Source organism: Hyposmocoma kahamanoa, unplaced genomic scaffold (assembly GCF_003589595.1).
Source record: "Hyposmocoma kahamanoa isolate Upper Pololo Valley unplaced genomic scaffold, ASM358959v1 65, whole genome shotgun sequence".
Taxonomy (NCBI): domain Eukaryota; kingdom Metazoa; phylum Arthropoda; class Insecta; order Lepidoptera; family Cosmopterigidae; genus Hyposmocoma; species Hyposmocoma kahamanoa.
In genome coordinates this window covers 2,951,794-2,975,250 of record NW_020653853.1, presented here as the reverse complement: position 1 = coordinate 2,975,250, position 23,457 = coordinate 2,951,794, and the positions used below count along the sequence as shown (strand labels likewise).

At 35.8% G+C, this 23,457-nt stretch overlaps 2 protein-coding genes across 2 annotated transcripts in view; one reads left to right on the top strand and one right to left on the bottom strand.

Moving 5' to 3' along the window:
* LOC113231205 (sialin) overlaps positions 1–6,963 on the bottom strand; it is an 87,442-nt gene extending 80,479 nt beyond the window's left edge. Inside the window, exon 1 of the mRNA XM_026465397.1 lies at positions 6,734–6,963. The gene's annotated coding sequence lies outside the window, so the exon portion shown is untranslated. The remainder of the gene's footprint in view (positions 1–6,733) is intronic.
* Positions 6,964–7,760: 797 nt separating this feature from the next.
* LOC113231204 (protein bicaudal C homolog 1) overlaps positions 7,761–23,457 on the top strand; it is a 33,693-nt gene continuing 17,996 nt past the window's right edge. The window contains exons 1-9 of the mRNA XM_026465396.1: positions 7,761–7,998; positions 8,240–8,384; positions 8,464–8,507; positions 8,636–8,705; positions 9,170–9,249; positions 9,614–9,676; positions 17,846–17,995; positions 19,193–19,306; positions 21,930–22,055. Coding sequence (XP_026321181.1) covers positions 7,918–7,998; positions 8,240–8,384; positions 8,464–8,507; positions 8,636–8,705; positions 9,170–9,249; positions 9,614–9,676; positions 17,846–17,995; positions 19,193–19,306; positions 21,930–22,055 — 873 coding nt within the window. The 5' untranslated portion in view covers positions 7,761–7,917. The remainder of the gene's footprint in view (positions 7,999–8,239; positions 8,385–8,463; positions 8,508–8,635; positions 8,706–9,169; positions 9,250–9,613; positions 9,677–17,845; positions 17,996–19,192; positions 19,307–21,929; positions 22,056–23,457) is intronic.

The following is a 23,457-nucleotide window of genomic DNA, read 5'->3' as shown; positions in this document are numbered from 1 at the left end:
TGCTATTTGAATTTGAAGAAAATAATCCACCTCTGAGGGTAGTAAATTAAGGGATAAATCAGGTTTATTGGATTTCAACCATTTTCCATTCCGTTAACCGTTTTCAATAAAACTTCGCAAATAGATGTAATACCACAATCTTTTGAAGTTGTTTTTTTTAATAAAGAGTCTAAATCAAATTAAATGCTTTTTTGTATGTTAAGAGCAGAATACCAAAAAAACAGTCTTGGCTGTATGGCGCATTAGTGCCTTTGCCTTTCCCAAAATGGAACAGTACCAAAACAAAAAGCACTGGCAATTAAAACGGAAAGCGACTGACAGACAACTGACAAGTCATTACAAGAATAACGAATGTACAAAATCCTATCCTATTAAAAGACACTATCAACATACTACTGAAGATTTTTTTTAAATTAGCAGACGTGGGTCCTGTTAGGATGAAGCAATTTTTCTTTGTGTTCGATCTTTAAATTAATAATTAATTATCATTATTATAATTAATTATCATTAGACATCTCTAGCCAGGGCTGGTAGCTGTAAAAGTATCTTACTGGGTGACGAAATCCATAAGATTTCTCATAGATGGCGCTACGGCTAAAAAGTCGTTGAAAAAACCAAATATAAAGACATAACAACAAACATATAGAAAAATTCGTGAGGTCCGCTGATTCGTTCCGAGGTTTAGTTAGTATAGCGTCTGGCACGATATGCTAGAAGACGTCGGTTCGAATACGGCCGGATCGAAGGAATTTTGTCTGAGTGTTCGATCTTTGTATTAATAATAATAACAAAATGGAGTAAAAAATAATTGAATATCAATTCAATAAACAATTAATTATCATTATATAGCAATACATCAGAAATAGAATTCCGCTTTAAATAAAATCATAGCATAATATTGCTACAAACAAAACTGAATTACTCAAACAAACAGCAAATTATTTTTTATGATAGCAAGTGACGGGACGAACCAGTCGTGCCCCTGATCGTAAGTGACACGCCTGTCCAGAGCAATTACAGTGTCATTCAGAGATTTGAATCGCAAATGTCTGAAGGGCACCGCCTCTGCGCCCGTCAACCTGATACAGAAATTGACAAGTTCCATATGCCTGGAGTAACAAGGAGCTCTACGGCTATTAAAATTAAAAAGACAAAGTAATTTCGAAGTAGTATTTCATGTTATGATTGTTTTGACACAAAAAGTGGAACGTCAACGATTTCTATTCAGAACTTGTTGCTAAAAATGTCTCCATAACCTAACCTAACCTCAAAGCTTAGTTGGGTGTATGATTTGACAATTTATTTGGCCTACTCATTAGACTGGTTTGACACTGTAATGTTAATATCTACTCATAACTAACGACAAATATGTATTTTGGTCATACAGAATACGAGGTGACAGTGAATGAATAGAGATCTTTGACAATTTCGCACACATTCGATGACCATTTAACAAAACATTAATCATTGGCCGCGAAATGTTGCGCAGGCGTACTAGACGGTATTTTTTGCGTGGCTTGGCTACTATGTAAATGAAAAACATTCTTAAAAAAAAATACCCGCTTGACTAATAAAAAATTTGTTACAGCTATAGTAAGTAACATTTATTATATTTCTATATCTAATTGCGTTCCGTTTTTTAAATGATTTTCATGCAAATAGTTAAGAAATAAATAGAACGATTTAGGTAGAATAGAGTTTTAAATTTCAAACTAAAACAATGTTATGATTACGTAAGTACCTTCAATTTCAAAACCGTTATCCATTCTTTATAAAATAGCTCTGAGTTGAATAATTTGTAATCAAGAAGATAAACACGTCCGAACAGTTACAAAAGACACTATGTAATGAATATATGAAAGCTCTTATCATGACATTGTATTTTGTTGTAGTTCTTATCTTAATGCCAGTACTATGCACAATACACTTCTGCAATGGTCTTAACTCTCATATCATGACATGACTCATGCATTTACTGTTAAACTCACAGTATACGTATTTCAAGGCCGCATTGATTGTGACTGGAATTACAAGGGGGACACTTGAAAACCTTAAAGGGATTCACTAGGATTTTTTTCTTTGTTTTCGAATACAGAAATACATACTTCTTTTTAACCGACTTCAAAAAAGGTCGAGGTTCTCAATTGGATTGCATTTTTTTTGTGTGTATGTTACGCATTTACTCCGGCATTTATGAACCGATTTTGATGATTATTTTTTTGTTGGAAGGAGGGTACCTCAGTATTGGTCCAATTTAAATTTTTTTTTTAAAAAAGTTGGCAAACTAAGGGATGAATCCGGATTCGCGCACTTTCCGGTAACCGAAGTAAAACTTGGCAAATAATTCCACGAACTTACGAGGTCGGTTTTTTTAATAAAAAAAAAAGTTATTTCTTAAAATTTTCAATTAGTCTATTTCTCTTCCATGTTTTATGCAATTATTTCTACATAGCTATAACTTTTTTATAAAAAAACCAAGACCCCCAAAGTGTGTGTGGAATGACATTCATTTGCCAAGTTATATTGAAATGGGTTAACGGAAAATGGGTGCAATCCAATAAACCGAATTGATTCCCTAATTTGCCACCCAGGTTTTTCTTTTTTTTTTCACCCAACATTTTCTTTAAATTTGAATGTCACTACTAGCTAAAGCAAACCCTGTCCAACAAAAAAGAACAATCGAAATCACTTTACATTCTAATTTGGCCAATTTTATGAATAAACCTTTTCGCAGGGCGGGAGAAAGCAGAAGAATTTTTAAGAAGCAATTTGTGAATTTCTTTCATACAGTCACGAATTACGATGCAATATGCCTGAGAAACGTCTAGTGACTCAGAGGTATGCCTTTGCTAGTATAGAACTACCACATACTGATTGTCTCTGCAGGTAGTAAAAGGTTTGACTATTTTTGTAACTGGACATGGGATTTATAAGCTTGATTCTATAATATGATAATATTCAACTTCTGTACTTAATAAAGATTAATTATGATTTTTATTAATGCGTTTGGAGTCGTTGGGCTTGTAGCACTGGTTCAAAGAATGCTTTTAATTTTATTACTTAGTTTAAGTAAGTCACTAATTTATTGTTTGAGGCGAATACCTATTAAAATTCACCGTTAACATGTTTGGCGTCAGTAACGGATCTCATTTCACGGTCAGGTGATTGAAAAAAAAAGAATCAATCATGTTTTTATTATCGATATTCGTGAATAATGTTACAATACAGTAGAGATTAAAGAAAACTTCAAAATTAGGCGAATAACACTTTAATTCTTACAACTAATATCTTGTCATTGGCTTCAACGCGAAAAGCCCAAAAAAGAAAAAAATGTTACATCAAAATCCGATGTGTACCATAATTATTATCACTTCATTTTTTTTATCATGGCCGACCTCATTTTTTTGGAGCGAAAATCTATTTTTTATTTTTATTGTCACTATAAAATGGATGTACCGTAGTTTCTCACATGCTTTGAGCACAGTTCAATAATGTAACTTTATTCTTATAAAATTCTGGACTCTAATTAGATTTCAAATTATTGTTTGACTAGAAAAAGAAAACGACTGCACTATTGGTGCACCGTTTGATCGCCCGTGGAGAATTATGACACATCTTAGACAATTAAACCCATTAGCTTTTTTTATTGAATCATTTAAGATAATAAAGGATGTGATTAAGGAAAAACGCCAAGTTCTCTGACATTTACTTAGCATTACAAATACTAGTTGATTTTTTTTCTGTCTCTAACAAATTGCCGAAAACTTGTAAATGAATACGAAAGTAGTATAAAAGCAATATAGAATCTATTTTCAGAGTGTGTCCAAGGGCAAGTCATACGTCAAACGATTCTCATCGATTCGCATTTTAACATATAAACACGCCTCGTGATAGTTTCAGTCCGTCTATAGTAACACTACAGAGATTTTAGAGAACTTCTAGTGACAGAAAGTATTAAGATATTAGGTTTACTGAATATCACGATGTTCTACTACCATTATATCTATTTTTTTTTTAACTCAGTCATTTTATTTCTGTACAGGTCAATACATTTTTAATTTTAATTAAATACTAGAAAGTAAAACTAGGATTTTTAACTTATATGAATAAAATTGGGCCCCCGCGGCAAGGTGTCCAAGATTCTGGCAGCGTTCCCCCTTTGTATGACTATGCTAATGCGTTGGGCAAAGTAGCTGCTGGACCTTGGGTTTCCCAGACAGTCTATAAATTTTTTAGATAAAATTTGGCACTGGGACCCCACGAACCAAGGGCTTCGACTCCAAAAGGCTGTAAGTAGGTATTCGGAGCCGATAATTTTTTTGTGAAATGACTGTAGTCATTGTGTTATAATTATTAACACAAAGATCGAACACAAGTTGCCACGGTACGGTGAAGGCGCTGGTTTGCGTCCTGCCTGTCGTCGCGTCCTGATCGAATGAATTTTTCTTTGTGTTTGTATTAATAATTAACGCAATTTAACTAGATGTTATCGCTAGTTTTGCATTAGTGAGGAGGAACATTCAAGGTAAAGTCGCATTTTAAAGGAAAAATAAATAATTTGCATATGACTTTAAAAACTCGAGAGGACCTCGTGGGGGTCTGTCACAAAACCGGAGAACATGAATACAAAAGCGTATACAATAGTCAATTGTAAACTATATACAAACTAACAGGTCTTTTATGATGAACTGATGTATTGTCATCGGTTTAGTTGAAAAACATACCGGAATAAGCTATTTTATCAGAGCGAACGATTACTTCCTACGGTGTATCGATTACTACCGTCCTTTTATCGATAGTCGGACCACAAGAAACGTGGCATGTCTTCACCTTTACCTACAATATCGCACTGCTATTACAATAGTGTTGTAACTCAAAATATTGTAAGAAATAATCAAAAGATAATCACTTAACTCAAGATGAGGCAAAAGGAACACTTTATGTGTACTAGTTCTGGCCAAAATAATCCTTATTCAAAAATATTAATTAGAAATGAAACTATTGTGACTGCGACCTGTGACAGTCAACCGTGACCATAGGACCTGTAAAGGGCCCGAAACGTTGGTTTGTTTGAAAAAACAAATATATGCGATTTAAATCCGGAAAAATAGTTTCATTTCCTATGTGTAACAATCGCAAAAACCTAGGAACAAAAATATTAAATTATTTTTTCCATTTTATTTTTAAATATATTTGAGAAATTGTCTAAGTGTCTATAATAAAGTATAACATACATCAATTTTGATGATTTTTTGCGGGTAGTGAGAAATTCGTTTTTCATCGATATTGAGAAAATCCATTTTTTGAGTTAATACACTATTCTATTAACAGTGAGATATCTTAAGGATGTTGCTCAATGCGAGATAACCACGTATATCGTAAAATAATAAAAAATATTTAGTTACTATTTTGCAAAATTAAGTGGGTACTTGATAATTATGCAGACACGATCCATGTAAAACTTTATTGCGTACACAATATGGGTTTATTTACAAGGAAAATACAATCACAATTTACATATCATTAAATAAACTAAATAATGCGTTCAATATAGAACAAAATCTAACTTTAAATAGAAGATTCAAAGGTGGGTAATTTTGTACCTATAGGGTCGCGCCCTGCGGCACCGTGTCTAGGAGGCGTTTGTATTGCAACTTGACATGTAATAATACAGAAATTAATTCTTTATGTTACAGAAGTAAGTTACAGTTGGAAAGTTGACTTATATACTTGGAGAAATAAGTAATTTGTTATTTTTCTATCTTATGCAAATTACTAAAATACCTGCCCCAATTTATAAAAAAAAAAATCGATTTCCAGCTAGAGTAAGGTAGCGTAGGTCCGAAATCCGAATATAGTCCTGAACATGGTTTTCGGCACCTTTGGTTTCGGCATGGTGCGGGAGGGTGCACAACAATAAACGAAAATCAATACCTGACGGTGAATGGATGAAAAGAAACAGTAACTGTCATGTGTTTTTTTTAAAAAACAAAGTGTCTAAGGCAGTTAGTATGAAACACACGTCTGTGGCAGAACAAACGCTAATGCGATGCAAATTATAAGTTGCTGCAATAAATGCAGTTCCCTAAGTGTGAGTCGACATAATCGCCGTATCATTTGTTACTATACCAAAATAAAATACGTGAATTCAATTGTAAGTATATACATATATTTATTACAGTCACTGAGTTTACCTGAATATTATTTCAATGCTATTGGAAAGCACATGTGAAACAGTAAGGGTTATGATCTAATGTGCGTCTAAAACAAAATCATGTTACGAGTAATTTTCATGGGTACAGGGACATAATACGCAGGGAAAGGATAAAAACAAAAGTTGCCAATTGATCACTTTTGTATGCCGCCGTTCATTGAACTGTCAACTAGAGGGAGATGCAATGTAACAATACAATCGTTCAACGACCGGCGATTTCACAAATAAATGCTCCGTATTTTCCGAAGGTCTTGTTTAAGGTTATTAATATTTAATCTTTATTACTTGTCCACTTACAAAGTCATTGTAAACACTCGATTTCGTAAAATGAAAACGTAAGTACAACGCGTATATTTTGTAACATTACGCCGCCGCGCCTTGCTTGTAGCCAGCAAAAGAACAGCTGTTCATTCTAGAATTATTTTTTTACACCGGCGGTAATGACTAATCTTAACCGTTTATAATTTTTGAACTAAGGAACGGAGTAAAGAAAACATAAATAAATAACATGCCACTTACCGTCTTATTTTACACACAAGTAAAATTAAAAGTATTCGTTAAATTCACTCTTATACGTAATATTCACACTTATTGAAGCTCACAGTAGCTTCTTGTACAACTTAACATATACCTACTACGTTATTTGTAGTAAATAAAATCGCTAAATTTATATTATAATTAAAAGCTCTAAATACGAAAATTGCGGAGCCGAGACGAACGCACACCCAACACCGGCAAGCGCAGAAACCCGACTGACGCGACCTCACACGGAGATTCACCAAAATACTTTTCAATGGAATAAACGTTTCGATTTGTAAGGTTAGAGCTTCATTCATTAAAATTTATTACAAAATTTGACAACGTACCTACACTGCGTATATTTTTACACTATATATAATAACACGAAAAGTGAGAGTTCATAAAATAGTAATTTTCAATACAAACTGCAGCGTACGCTGCGTATATTAGAACCTACATGAACTAAATTCTTGGATCTATTTAATTTATTATTAAAGTAAAACACTTTTGACGTCCTGCGGTGATAGATGTCTATTTGCAAATATTTCATGTTCTGTTTCTTTTTATTACAACTAAATTATTAATTAGCGCTTGTTAATAATTTTCATCGGAAAAATAGCTGATCGACGACGCCGTGACTGTCTCGGCGGAAACATTCATATTGGCGGGACGCATTATGATTGGTTGTCTGTGGACGGGCCTCCACTTTTAGCGCTCTAATGCACGTTCATAGGTGTTCTTTTTTTTAGTGACAAAATCATTAAAAAAGTTAATCTGTTAAGCCGTTGAATCAAAGTTTAAAAACAATAAAATTTTCATTTTCATTGTGTATTATGAATGTTCAACGGGACAACCAGATCGAACGCAACTCAAATTTTGAACGCAACTACATCGACACTATTGTAGGTAGATTTAATCTTTCACATCACACTTGCCAAATTAAATTCTAATTCGGAAAATTAATAACTACCCTCTTTTTGAAAATTACAGACTCGGCATCATTTTCAAAAAATCTGTCAGTCAGACCCGGTTAAGCATTACGTAAAGTTGCTTTAATTCTAGTTCAAAACTATTTTAGTAGAGTTGCTGTTATTATGTATTTTGATCAGTTTTATTTGTATATTTGATATTAATTGAAGCGATATTTTGACAGTAATTAAGACTCTGATAAAAAGTACATTAAAATGGCCTCAAGTAACTTTTTAACGGTAAAAACGCATTTGTCTGAATTTAAAAATAATTCTGACAAAGACACAGTAAGCGAGGTAAGTATTGCTTTCATTATTTATGTATAAATTTCTCTTAAAACACGTACTTCAAACCACACGTTTACAGTTAGGACATTTTGTTGTCCGCCATTTTGACGATGTGGAATAACCTTCTAGAACGATATCCAGAAATTTAAAACATCGATATGGCTAATGAATCTGATAAAAATAATTGCTTTTCATTTGCTATGCAGCTCAGAATTTTTATTTTGTTCATTGGTCTATATTCGTCTCCCAGGCTTCTGAAAGTGGAACAAGTAACTCTGTGACGTCAGCTGAAGACCTACAGAAATTAGCTGTGATACTTGGGCTAAACAGCGCCGAAGACGTTTACCAAGAAAGATTTCGTGTTGACAGACGCCGTTTGGAAACTATGCTGGCTGGTAAACAAAATAGTATATTATGCAAACCAATAAAATTGTTACTGTCACTAAAATGCATTATCAATGTCTATCTTTTCAGATAATTTGGAAGAATCTCAAACAGCCCAAGCTTTCTTTCATCGGGTAAGTTTTCATTAATTAAGTAATTATATTCAGTAATTCATAAAATCGTCTCACCATTGCAACAGTTCAGGCCATAGTAAAAATAATTTGTAATACAATTTATTTTACTTTATGTTTAATTTTTTTAGGTGATGACCGAAACAAACACTTTAGTAAATTGGCCCATTCGCCTTAAAGTTGGTGCTCGATCAAAAAAAGGTAAGTTAAACCTTAAGTTAAGTTAGACCTTTCATCACAAACAATGTGTATAGTGGACATTCTCCGGAAAACAAGCGCAATTACAAACGCCAAAATTTTCAAAATTTTGAAAATAAACGGTACATTATTGAACGGGGTTAACGTTTTGGCGGGATAGCGCGCGTATGGCGCCAGTTTGTCTGGCGCCTAGTCGATTTTGTATTTTAATTTCGTAATTTTTGGCATTATTGAAGTGCGCGTCGTTTAGTGAACTTATTTATTGTAATCAATTTCTTATTTTATGTTTATTTAATGAAGTTACAATGGTGTTTACGGAAAATAGTAAAGAAATGCAAGTGTATGATGTTATTCGTAAGATTCGGTGCAATAAATTTAGCGATCTTTTGAATGTATCTGGTGAGTTTGAATTTTAGTCGGTTCATTGTTTTAAAATTTCCTTGTGTGATGAAAATATGTTGGTTTAGATCCTCACGTGAGGGTTGCTGGCCGCGCTGACGATGTGAAACTTGCGAGAGAGAAAATTATGCAGTTACTGGATACAAGGGTATGATTTTATTTAGATTTCGTTCACTAGTTTTTAAATTGATTTATTTTTTCTACACATTCTACAATCGACATAATCATGGCTTATATTTAACATAAGTAGCATGTAATAGAACTACTATGCTAAATCATAAATACTTCAAAATTGTAATAAAATTTGCCCCATTAATGATTATAGACTCAGTGGCGCCGACGACGCTATCATTGCATTTTGTACGAGTCTTGCCTCGTCATATTTAGATATATGTGTTACCTACGTTATTTTAGCCAAGTCTGTACTATAAATATTTTGACAAATTGCAAATCTGTGAACTTCTAAATATGTCTAGAGACAATATGATTGTAAGTACGATAATTGTTTGCAGAGTAACCGGGTTACAATGAAGATCGATGTCAGTTACACCGACCATTCGCATATCATCGGGAAGGTGAGAACAAAATCTACATGCATACGTATTCATATACATATAAATAGGTACAATACCAATAAATACACACACTAGCATATTTAATGGAACATTAGGAAAATCCTCAAAATAACGCAGTCTTTTTTCCAAGTGTGGTCGGTCATTTTATTTTCTTATTTAAAATTTAATTTGAAAATAAAAAAAGACGAATGTAATTTTTTTCATTCCTTTGTTTCAATTTCCTACTAAGTAGGTTTGTCGAGTGGTTCCAAGTTAATTTTGCGTTCTTGTAATCTTTAGTATAAATAACTTTTTTATTAAAAAAAACCGACCTCAGAAGTTCCAAGTGGAGTTCCATCTCTTTGCCAAGTTTTATTGAAATCGGTTACCGGAAAGTACGTGAAACAGGATTCATCCCCCCCGTTTGTGCCACCCTTAGAAGTGGAATATTTTCTTAAAACCCGCTTTCCAATAAAAAATAATCATCAAAAACATACACACAAAAAATACAGTCGAATTGAGAAGGAGGAATCCTTTTTTGAAGTCGGTTAAAAAGTTTTCTCCTCTAATTAAGGTTTGATTACTATATGTGAAACTGTTACCCATTTTATTTTATTTATTTTTCTAAAAACAAAATCTAGAAAAAGTGCATTTTAGTTAATTTTTTTAAATTTTTTATAAAGGTCATTTTTTAAGAATGTCAGTTTACTTTATGTCTAATTCTTATATATTTCAATATAAACGTTACTATTATTCCTCTAAATATATCGAGTGTGTGTCGAGCTTTAGAAAAATACTATCGGCCATAATCGGCTACCTTCGGATTTGTACCTACGTCGTCACACGGTAGCCTTATTTGCGTCAATATGTCACACAGGTGTCAATGACAGAGACGACACTCTACAAAGCCGAAATCAGCCGATCGTCTTATTTATAAAACTCGATGTGTGATCTCTGTGTCGTCGTTACTGGATCCACTGAAAATCAGTGTCGTAGCACTGAGACGACACCAAGCTTAGTGGATGATGGATTCCGTAACAGCGCCGCACGCACACGTTTAGCAGAGAATAAACAATAGAGAACGGACACTCTCCGCCCCTCCCTAGATTTTAGATACCGCACCACATTGCCGGTCACATTGACTGAACGGCAACAAGGCTGCCGGCGAGTCGTTTTCGCGCAAAGACGGCTTTGATATTTGAATATAGTTTTACGAAACTTCTGCGTTAATATAAAACATCATTTTACGTTACTATTTATAATGGTCGTGAATTGTGCTGTGTACGGCTGTTTATCATCATTTTCCGAAAGATGAAACGAAGTAAATAAAAAAACTTATATCTGAGACTCGTTCAGTTATTATTTTCTTCTTTTATTTACTGCAGAGTAATATAATACATGTATGTATAAAAAATACAGATTTATTATATCAATATAATGAGACGCCATGACTTCGCGAATTTTCTATTTGTATTGCCGATAAATATTACGTAGGTAGTGAACATATCTAATTTTTAATACCTTGGTTACCTTACTAAAAAGTACATGTCCGGAATATAACATTTTAAGTGCTTTTAATTATTTTTGAAATAAATCTTCAATATTACTCTACTTAGCGAATTAATGAAAAATGTACTAGTATATCGATATAAATACCTAATAGACAAGTATAATTATTAGGATTCTATTAATAGAATCATAAATAACAGATCGCGTCAGAATTTTCGCTAAGTTGCCGCTCTGACCACGTAACGTAATAGTGCGAGAAAGTGATGGGTAACCCTGCCACTTCACGCACACATTTGCGCGTGTGCAGATAGCGCCTGGCTGTATATAGTAGTAGTAGGTAAATAATTTTCGACCGTTGTATGGAGTGTCCGGGGTGTGCTTTAAGGCTATGACTTGATTATTTCTTATTACAGTTGTTAATTTCTTGTTTGTGTATTGCCAGTGTGTAGGTATCATTTGAATATTGTGGTAGTGGCAAAGCCCCGCACTAGGGAAACCCTGTGTCGACCTGGTATTGTATGTACATTCATGTATAATTTCGTCTGGTTCGCAATGGAGTAGGCAGAGACTTCGACTGGACACGTTAACTTGTCATCAATACTATATTGTTGTTATTTATTTTTTTATTTATATTCAGGTTACAAAGACCCATTAATACATACCTTATAGACTAACATACATGATAATATAATAAAATACTAATGACTTATTATTATTTACACGTATTGTCTGTGACGTGTGACGCACCGCGGGTGTCCGGTAGCCGGCCTCGGAAACGTCGGTACGCCCTTCGGCCAAAACTCATCCTTAATGAAGGTCGACAGATGTTGAGTTGGTACTCTCACCACAAATGAATTACAATTCACATTGTGGCGGGACCCCAAATGTTCGACCCTCAGGTCACGTATAACAACGTCGACGTCGGTATCGCTGGATGCCGTAAATGATTAGGGCCTGTCAGGGCGGGGTCACTCCTTACAGCTGGTGTACTTCTTTTCCCTTTGCACCTTTTTGAAATCGTCCTCGTTTCACTGGTCAACTCTTCTCGGTAGTACTGACGAAACAACTCTAGAGATGATATGAAATAACAGTTATACGTGCCCGTACGTCTTTAATGTAATACCTTCTTTATCTTTGTTTATTTTACAAATTTTCAATCTAATATGTATCTTATACTTAGGTTTTATTTACTTGTACTAGAGTTCCTTGTGAAAGTGTTCCTCCAGGGTATCATCAGGGTCCTATTTCTGTCGCCAAGCAGTAATGTCAGCATTACTGTGTTTCGGTTTTGAATGGCAAGGGTGCTGGTGAAATTACAGGCACATGGGACTTGTCAACTTATATCTCAGGGTCACAGGCGCAGTGGCAGTGCCTATTTAAAGCTCTGAGTGGCACTGCAACTGTTATGCACACGCGTGTAACTTACCATCAGGCGCACGACTTGTTCGTCCCATCACTTGACGTTATAAAAAAAAGGTAGACAATTTGTGTTAGTTTATTGTTTTCTATAACTTGATTCGAAGATTACAGTCAGTAAATTTAACTATGTTTTACGTTAAAAAGTTTAGGGTTATTAAAAAAACAGTAACACCCATTACGGGTCTTGCGAATTTAAAGTAACAACTGAGGGAGAGGTAAACATAATATTTATAGTAGTATGCTGTCATAATTTGACAAATAATCGATAGAAACAATGTTTAAATTGACAACACGAGTTCAAGAGTTTAAGAAATATTAGTACAAATAGTGAATGAAACGACAGAATTGTAAAAAGTTTGTCAGATTATAAGCAGAAATGGTGACTTAAAGTTTTTACTGTGACGAACAATTAGTAGAATAGTTTAGAATAGTAACTGAATCTGAAAGACAGAATCTGTTTGTCTTTCGCATTACTCAATTAATCTAAATGCAACCTTTAGTCAAAGCAACGGATGTTATATGCGCTATGGAATTATCATTTAATCAAACTAAATAATGTATATTAGTGGAATTGAATCTATCGAGTTCAAAGTCAAAGTCAAAGTCAAAGATTATTTATTCCATAGGTAAAATAAATTTACACTTGAAAAATGCTTGAAAACGTCACATTTAAGCTACTGCTCGTTCACAACGCTGACCTCCCTGAGAAGAACGAGTAAGAAACTCTAGGGATTGCTCTTTTCAAATAAACTTAAATGCTATGGAATACACTTTGAATCAAATTTGTGTGGATTCTGGAGCCATGTCGTCTTTCCATACATCTTTATCTAACACGTAGTCTTCACGTAGTTCTTAGGTATTAATAAATGAATTTATTTTGTTTTTTAAACAACCAACTTTTTGAACTCTCTACAATTCTAATTGGTCATGAGTGACTCAGTTAGATATTACACGCGATTTACATCCTAAAAAATTATTTCATTTCATCCAGTTGACGACCTCCGTGGTCGAGTGGCTTGCACTCCGGTTTTCATGATGTCGCCGTCTCTAAGGTCCCGGGTTCGATCCCCGGCCGGGTCAGTGTAGAAAAAGTAACTTTTGTATACCTATTGTCTCGGGTCTGGGTGTTTGTGGTACCATTGTTGTTTCTGATTTCAATACGACAAGTGCTTTAGCTATTTACTTTGGGATCAGAGCAACGTGTGTGATATTGTCTAATCCAAGAACTCGATAAAAGATTTTAGAATTATTGAGATTTCTTGTGAAATAACTCCATTACTTTTGTTATGAGTATTAATGCAGAGATCGAACACAGAAAATTTCTTCGACCCGGTGGGACTTGCACCCGCGACCATGCTGCATGCTGTACCGTGTCATTGGTCTTACCAACTGAGCCACAATTCAAGTTACCGAGTTGTCGAAAATCTCCTGTTTTTTGTTACAGATCTGTGTACAGGCTTTCGGCATTCGTCGCCGTTAGTGACATATAGTGAGAAGTTTTTTTACGGTGCAGCACGGTCGTGGGTTCAAGTCCCACTGGGTCGAAGAAATTTTCTAAGTGTTCGATATTCGTATACAAAGATATTACTGTTATTTATTTTTGTGCTTACCTACTGGTACCTATGTTCTTATCGCAGTAAGTTGAATTTAAATCTTAAATGTCAACTTTACGTGCTCTTTGTCCTGTACTTATTTTCTAGTTAAAGTGTTCACAATTTACTTAGCACGCCAATAAAAATACTAGCATGTAGGTGCGATGACTATAATCTAGGAATAGTATAACTGACTCTAGCGCAATAAAACAGCACGAAAGTCCGTTATTTAGAATCGATAAATTTTTCACGTACTGAATCGGTTGTATTGAGCGGGTCGAGCGGCAGACACACTGGCTTTATTTCCGAATTTATTTATTTTTACAAACGATATTAAAGCCATTTGAATTCAATATATTTTCACCAGTACAGGTGGCCTTTTTCGCAACCGGAAACCACGATCCTCAAGGTTGGTGACCAATGTAACAAGGTAAAAGGCTGAATTTGCGCACGCGCAGCATTGCTTTCCATCTTGATGAGTTAGATTTTAAATATAATTAGTACTCTCCACAGCTCTAATCCATATCTTTAAACAAAAACATTATTTCGTACCTTAGGTGTAATAAGGTAAAATCTGCAGAATGAGAACTTTTCAGGAAAGAGGTACGTACGAAATTAGTGGATACCTTATTTATTTATCTAATAGAAAAACCAACAGCTTAAAACTAAATTAAATAATAGTAATAATCATGCGCGTATTGTTCGCCGGTTCTTGAACTTGAGTCCCTTACCCCGACCGACTGTGCTGTGCGACATTGCCGGGGATACGCGTAACTGTCGTGTCAACCACATTAGCGCGATTTACAGGAATCTAGTGTTATTAGTCCGTAAACAACATAAATTAATGCTTACTGTGCAAAATCGAAAGTCTTAGCCATTGAAATAACAAAGTAATGACGTTCAATTATTCTCTTGTAACGTTTGGTTTAGTGCAGATACACGCCTTCTACCAATGTGCTACATACCTACGCCGATTAGCACTATCCACGACGATATACATAATTTGTGTCATGTAGCTCGCGTTACTTTTATGTCTTTCATGTGATAAAACCACTTTTGACGCAATGATCACACGTGGCTTTTTTACCAGGGATAGGGTTACTTATTACGATCAAAAGAAGATAAAGGACACGTTTTACTTTCCCGTGTCGTTTCTCCGTAGCATATCTAGCTACGACGGGACGAACAAGTGCTCCTACGGTGTCACTCAGAACTGTAATGGCCCGGGCTCGGGCCCGTGTCCGGACACGGCCCTGATGTGTGTGGATATGTCCTTAACTCGCAAACTTATGAAGGACACTTCCAATGCGCCCGGCACCTTGAGACATAAATTGACAAGTCCCATGTGCGGGTAATTTCACCAGCACCCTTAGCCTTAATTTATATTGCGGCGGAATGGAATGGAAGAGAATTTTTGTAACGAAATTATACATTGCATAATGTACTTTATGGTCAATTGTGTAGCGTACAAACTACATACGAGCCAAAATCTTTCGCGGAATGCGCAACCATTCTCGAACATGCGCGAGTATTCCGTTACGTACGTTACACGTTTGACCATAAAGATCATTATGCAATGTATAATATCGTTTCAAAAATTAGCTTCCATTCGTTCCGCAGCAATATAAATTAAACCTTACGCTTCCGAACTGGAACGCAGTAGTGCTCGCATTATTACTTGGCGGCTGAAATAGGTAAGATGGCATTACTTCTCCGGACGAACAGCAGTAGAGGTTCTTTCGCAAGGACCTCTACTGCTACTATAGCATGTCTCAAGGTGACGCGTAAATTATGACCAAACTGTCAATCATGATACCGTCCCCCTCTTCATTGTCGTAACTAGCATTAGCCAAATTGTTTAGGGGAATTTATTTTCGGTTTAACACTTATTGTCTAGTGGGAAAACAATTGCCTCTTCTTTGTCTCAATTTACATTGCGAAATGACATTTTTAACTAAATTGTACTTGGCGTAATGAAATTTATATCCAGTAGTAACATAGAAAGATGTACGATACGGTAACTGTGGGAATTCCTGAAACTGCGCGAGAATTTTCTCGATTCTTTTTACGGTCTACTGTATTTATGTTGAGTCAGGGCCATTTCAGCTTAACTTCTAAGTAACAGGAAAACATTAATTACCTGCGAGACAGGCTTAGCCTAGTGTAGGAATCAAGACTAATTCTCTATACGCGATCAACACTGCAACAAGTTGTGTTTGTAGCGTTGTATTTCATTTCTTATTTATTATATAACTACCTACATGCACTCATTCAATTTAATTTGAAGACTAAATTGCTGATTAAACAAGATAAGAGTTAAGTAAATCAGTAAATGTCATCCTATCATCGTTTGTCACTAGAGGTGCGACGTCAAATTGCAGATCTTGTATTTTTACGTAAAAATGCTTCTGGTGCCGTGGATTCCTCGGAACTCGTGTCCAAGATTTCTCTTAGACCCCCTACAATGACCCTTAGGTTCAACTCTCTTTTGTGCGTACTTCCGGCCTCTTCGAATTTAAGGCGGAATGCATGTCTCTTACGTGCGAGTACTAGTGTTGCATCAGTAAAGCGTCTTATTAGTAATTTGTTTTTTGGCAAGTAGGTATTTATTTTATTAGTGTTGCGACTTTGTCATAGTATATTAAATAGTTATGTATTTATTTTTTTAATTAAATGGACTTGCTCTTGACCACTACCTAGCTCTGGAGCAAAGATAGTTTCTACGATGGAACGAGCTTGCCTAGAAGATGCCTATTCAGTCGCAGGCAGGGAATTCCATTCCTGGGCTGTGTGCATGATAAAAGATGATGAAAAGCGCTTAGTACGCCTGAAGGGAATATCGACCAAGTAAGGATGATATCCCGCCGTACGTCTGGATGTCCGATGGCAAAAGGGGGCGGGCGGGATGAGCTCACCGAAATATATTCTGTAAAAAACCGACAGACGGGCAACATTGCGCCTGTGGGCTAAACTATGAACTTTAGATTCGAACTTATCGTCGCCAATAAGTCGTCTGGCTCTGCGCTCAATCGAATCAAGAGCCTCAAGTTGATACTTCGCTGAGCCATCCCACAGGTGACTGCAGTACTCCTTGCAAGATTATAATGTATAACCATTGACTTACAATTATATGGACGTCGGGTCCGCGCTAAAAAGTGTCCGAACTTATAGGGCGTTAAAATCGTATAAAGAGCGTCATTCACGCTTTAGTCTTCGTTTGTTCGACTGACAGCGAAGCAAGCAAAATTAGACAGTACTGCGATGACATTACAATTTAAATTCAACGTTTTAGCTTTTTCATATTCCTTTACATGTCACTACGTTTAAATAGGTTGACTTGGGACATTTTTTTTGTAAGTCAATGTGTATAACTATTATAATTTAAGGCTCATTCATTGGCTCTTAATGTGTGCCTATTGTTGAGGACTTCTATAATAGCCGTTGGTCTTCCAATAAATAAAAATAAAATAAAATTCCTGCCATTTCACTGACTCTCTGTAGAAACTGAATTGCCATTGCTACTGGAGTTTTGCAGAATAACAAATATTGTCATAATCACAATAGTTTCAGTGGAATGTCAATGGAACTACAACGATCAATGGTTTCTTGAAATATAACATACTTGGGGCTCTGACCCTGAACATAACTCCATTATTACTATCTGCTGCAGGGAGGTCTAACAATAAAACGCGTGATGGAAGAAACGGGGTGCCATATTCACTTTCCGGACTCCAACCGCACCAGTACTGTGGAGAAGAGCAACCAGGTCTCCATCGCTGGCGATATGGAGAGGGTGGAACGCGCCAGAGCTCGAGTTAGGGTAAGTTACCTACTTATCAAACACTCGTTGGAAATCGCGTTAAGCCTGTCCGAAAAAAATCGTTCTGCCACGGAGGCAGTAAATGTATGAAAATGAATGAGAATCTTCTTTTTTGAATCTATCTTTATTGTAAATAAAACGACAGTGCCAACACAAAACAGTAACTTAAGTATAAAAATAATAAGTTAATCTACACCAGGCGGTTTTATTGCTAAGTAGCAATTAGTTCCAACCAACCGTAGGATATAAATTTGGGATATGCATAATATAATAATGATAACAACGCACACACTCATAGCTACACTAGGGAAACCCTGTATCGCGGGTGCCACGGACACACGTACGATAACCACAAATTGCTCCCAAACTTAAGAGATAAATAAACATAGGCCATACAAATATTTCTCCCGGCCCGGGAATCGAACCTTGGACCTCTGCGCGACGGTCCAGTATGGTAACCGTACGGCCACGGAAGCAGTTAAGGGGTGCAACTAACCGTCTTCATAAATAGCATAAAATATATAAATATATAAAACATAATATGCAAATAGAATACTGACATACATACAGATACTGTTAATACATAACAACAATAGCTTCATTTCGATGTCGTGTCGGTGTTTCATAGAAAGGGCGAAAGCGCCATTTCAGAATTTTTGTCAGCGCATGTTTTACTTTTTCACGATAATTTTAAAATATTTACGTGCTGCTTCAATTTTAAAACTTAAATTTAATGAGAACCAAAATTGAATTTTAAAACTGGACGTAAATATTTTAAAACAGTTGTTAAAACCTAAAACATGCTCCCCTGGATACGTGTGTGTGTGTCCATGGCACCCGCGATACACGGTTTCCCTAGTGCAGGGCTTTAAAAAAAAGATACAGTAGTTGAAAGCCAAATACAAAGATCCGACAACGAGCATATAGAAAAATTCGTGATGTCCTCTGGTTCATTCCGTGGCTTAGTTGGCATAGCGTCTGGCACGGTTTGCTTGGAAACGTCTCGGTTCGTATCCGGCTGGATCGAAGGAATTATTTCTGTGTTCGATCTTTGTAATAATAATTATAAGAAACTAGTGGGGTACTTTCATAAAAACTAATTTAATATCATGGTGGTTAAACATTGTGACGTTCAAAAAATTTTAAAAAGATACAGTCCAACTACGAACTGTGATAATCTCAATAATATTGTTCCAGGCGCTAACTCCTCTGGTATTCTGCTTCGAGCTTCCAATAGCGTCGCCTTCTCAGCCATTACCTGACGTCACCTCGCCTTACGTGCAGCAGATTCAGGAGCAGTATAACGTTCAGGTTTGTACTGACTTGTTAAGACAGTGACTGTTTTTTTGGGTACACGGATCGACCCCCATATATGGGGGCTTTAAGCCCACAAAACCATTTTACGTATTTTGGGAAACGATGGGGACGCATTCTCGAACCTTCTTGTGAAATTAGTAATACCGAAAAATATAGGGCATAGGAATTAGTACATATAGGACCGTCATGGCGACGACCAGAGTTAAGAGTGGCCTTCCAAAATTTCATACTTTTTGAACCCATACCCAGCCTCGTGCCTAGTGTTGGGTCATGGAAAAATTTTGAAAAAATCATATTTTTCAGAATAATGTGGTTAAAGAATTTTATTTCTCAAAAAGAATTATACATTCACTTAAATGAGAAACTTAAATATAGCTACATTCACAATAAAACAACATTTATTACGCCGTACGACAAGCGGCAAATACATAGGTATGGTTTAAATATTCCACCTAAGACGAACACATATAAATAAATTTTACATTTTTATAAGAGGTGGGTAATTTTACCTCAACCGTCGCAACATTGTACTGGGCAAGAGTTTTTGTACGTTCGCACACGCGTAGTCTACACAGATCGGCAATAACTAGATGTGTCAAGCTACATAAGTATATTACAGGAGTTTGATTTGTTTTATTTTATTATTTTCTTCTTATCTATTCCTTTTTACTTTATTTATTAATTTTGCTTAACGTTCATTCATCAGATAAATTTTGAGTAGCTTTTTAAAAGTGTTTAGTGTTTTGGCTTCTTTAACATTGTTAGGCAATGTGTTGTATATTTGTGCACTTCGAAATGTAATATTATTTTTACCATAGTTGGTTCGCGGCGGCCGTAGTATTACGTTATTAGCATTTCGTAGTCGCTTTAGTTGCATATGTTCTATAATATATGTAATAATAAATATGTTTTCCGGATATTTTTCGGTGACGGGTACAGTAACAGTGTCCCTCAAATCTTTGTGACTTAAAGCTCTGAGTGGCACTGCACGTGCTAAGGACAGGCGTGTCGCTTACCATCAAGCACACGACTTGTTCGTCCTGTCACTTAGTAACATAAAAAAAATATTCAAGTACTTCGTATTATTTTTGATTCTTTCAAGTTTCATAAAATGAAAGTACTGTTGTCGTATGATCACATGAAGTTTTATTATATGCGATAGGTAAGGTACGATATGACGGTCATTCTCGGACTAGTGTTCAATGGTAACCTATCACAATCTCGATTTTTTTTCCGAAATAACTTTTGTTCGAATTTTCATTACACCGAAAACCGAATTATAACGAAATCGTTGTTCTTTCAGGATATGTTGGATGTTTATCTCAAATACACACAATTAGGTTCGGGTGGGTTAGGTTAAGTTTTAAAAGAAAAAACATTTTCCTCTCAAAATTAATTTCTAGGTTATGAAATTCGAAAAAACTTTATTTTTGGAAAATGTCATTTAACGGTGTTCAATACCTAATTTTCGTGGAAATTTTAATTGCTAAGTATTTGATTTTTTTAACGTGCAATATTATTTGACATTCGAGTATTGTATCGTGAAATATTAATAGTTACACGATAATATCCTTGAATATTTAAATAATAAAAACCGCCACCGAACGAACGACCGATGAACTGGCTGTATAGTAGATCCTTTGCCGACTTAAATAAATAGGTGAAAACGTAAAAAATAAATAAAACCAAGTCTACAAATGCAATTTCAACTTTATATTTCATACTCGCTACAATCTCAAATAACACTGTAGATAAAGTGAGAGCTAACAATATTTTGCTAAACTCGTTTTATGGCTAAATCTTTCAGAATGTGAAGGGCCTCAATCCACAGCTCTTTAAAAAAACTCTTTAAAATTAGCGCCTTGTCATTGTTTCAAAGCAAATTTGCATTTCAAAGGATGTGGCTTCACATATTGAAAAATAACCGTTTACGGAGTTTACCGTTATAACCTTAATAAGAATAATAATGACCTATTTACACTACGAGGCGCAGCAGATCACGTTGGTCATGATCTTTTGATTTGGTTGGGTATTACTTATTTGGTAGTAATTGTTTCGGACGGACGTCGGATAGAGAACGGAAGTAGACCTCCTGACCCGAGACGACATAGAAAAGTTACCTTTTCTACATTGACCTGGCCGAGGATCGGACCCGGGGCCTCAGAGATGACGGTGTTAAAGCCGCTCGATCACAGAGGTCGTCAAAATATCATTCCCATATTAGTTATGTTTATGTATCTATTCATGTTATTAGTTGATTATTGTTGTTCTTTATTTAATTTTAAATGCAGTGCCACTCAGAGGTTTGAATCGCAAAGATCTTAGGCACTGCCACTGCGCTCGTCACCCTGATACATAGTTGACTAGTCCCATGTGCCCGTAATTTCCCCTTTTTAAAATTAGCTATAATCGAGCCAAGCAGAATGTCGCGAATTGATGGCAAACACCCGGACGGAATGACACTCATCCCTTGGAGTATGGGCCGGGCGCTGCTGGTGTGAGACGCCATTTGTGCCGGTACATCCCATATCCAGCACACCAGCAAGAGACAACAAAAAGAAAATTTAATAAAAATAACGACCCTTTTTTACTAACTTTAATGTTTATATGTTACAAGGTGACGGTTCGCAACCGCCCCAAGCTCCACGCCAACCTGATGGTGGTCAAGGGCGTGCAGTGGGAGGTGCAGTCAACCATGGAAGCCACCACTCTGCTTATGAACTACATGTGCGGCCCGTTGGCGGTAAGCAATTACAGATTCAGAATATAACCATATGGTGGATCTAAAAGGTGTGCATTAAATGGTCCAACTATGTTCCAACTCTTGCATCTTATCTACTAGAGTACAGTATATGATATACATATGTCTAGTGGGACACTGTTGCATTCTATATTATGGTACTATTTAAATAACTTCGTGTTTTACGGCCATTCTCACATTCGCTGTTATCAGCCTAATTACCGTCCGTAGCCATTGTTTTGTCTTGCTTAATATACCTAATAACACTGAAATATGAACAACTTTAAGCTTAACTATCATTTGAACTTACTAATTACCGTATCCATGGCTACGGTAATTAGATCTAATTTCCGTTTCCATAAAATATTTATTTCTTATAACTCGAAAACTACTTTGTCTTGTCTTATTGCAATGACATTTAGACATATTGATAGTTAAGCTTAAAGTTGTTCATATTGTTGTTCATTTGGTATATTAAGCGAGAATAAACAACGGCTAGGGTAATTGACTGAGGACACCGAAATGGATACGGTAATTAGGCTGAGAACACCGAACGTGAAAATGGTCGTTTAACATTATAACTTAGTAATCATGATCCCAAGCCTACTTTCAAACTAGGTGATACCAAGGAATCTTGTCTTAAATTAATTCTACTGGAAGTCGAACCCGAGGTGTAGATCTTCCCATATAGCGACGCTGCACCACATCAAATCGGTCGTCAAATTACAGGTTATTACAGTTAAGACCACATAAAGCTTAACTCTGTCGAAATCCAGACGCAAAAAGAGGTTATAAGTTAAACCTTTGACTATGTGTAGTAGACACGAGCCAAAAACCGCGCGTCTTCCGGATGTTTCTCACACTTTTGGAAATTTCCGCAACTGCGGCATCGGGTCTAGTTTGCATTTTACACAATTAATATAAAGTGCATTATGTATAAAATAGAATAGAATTATTTAGTTCAGACCATGATCCATAGTAAAGTTAGTAATACAGATTTTTTCTTACGTGTTATGATGGTTATAGTCCATTTGTTTAGAGGTTCTTAACTAAATGTAAACAATCTTGAGATGTCAAGATCTCATTATTTAAAGCATATTGTCAAAACTTTTACGCGAGCAGCCTATGGGTGAAGTATACGCAGACAACCCTGAATATATTAAGGGTGCAATATAACAACGTTTCCCGGATGTTAACGCGGCTACCGCAACACTGTAACCGTTGATGCGTGTGCGCGGCAGCGCTAATAGCGTACTAGCCGTTGTTGCAAATAGGCTGGACTGACCTGATGGGCTGGTGGTCTAGACGTGGCATTTATCTAGGATTAAGTAATTTTGTATTGTACTATAGCCCATTTGTTGAGGTACTTAACTAAATGTAAACAATCTTGATACATCTTTTTATT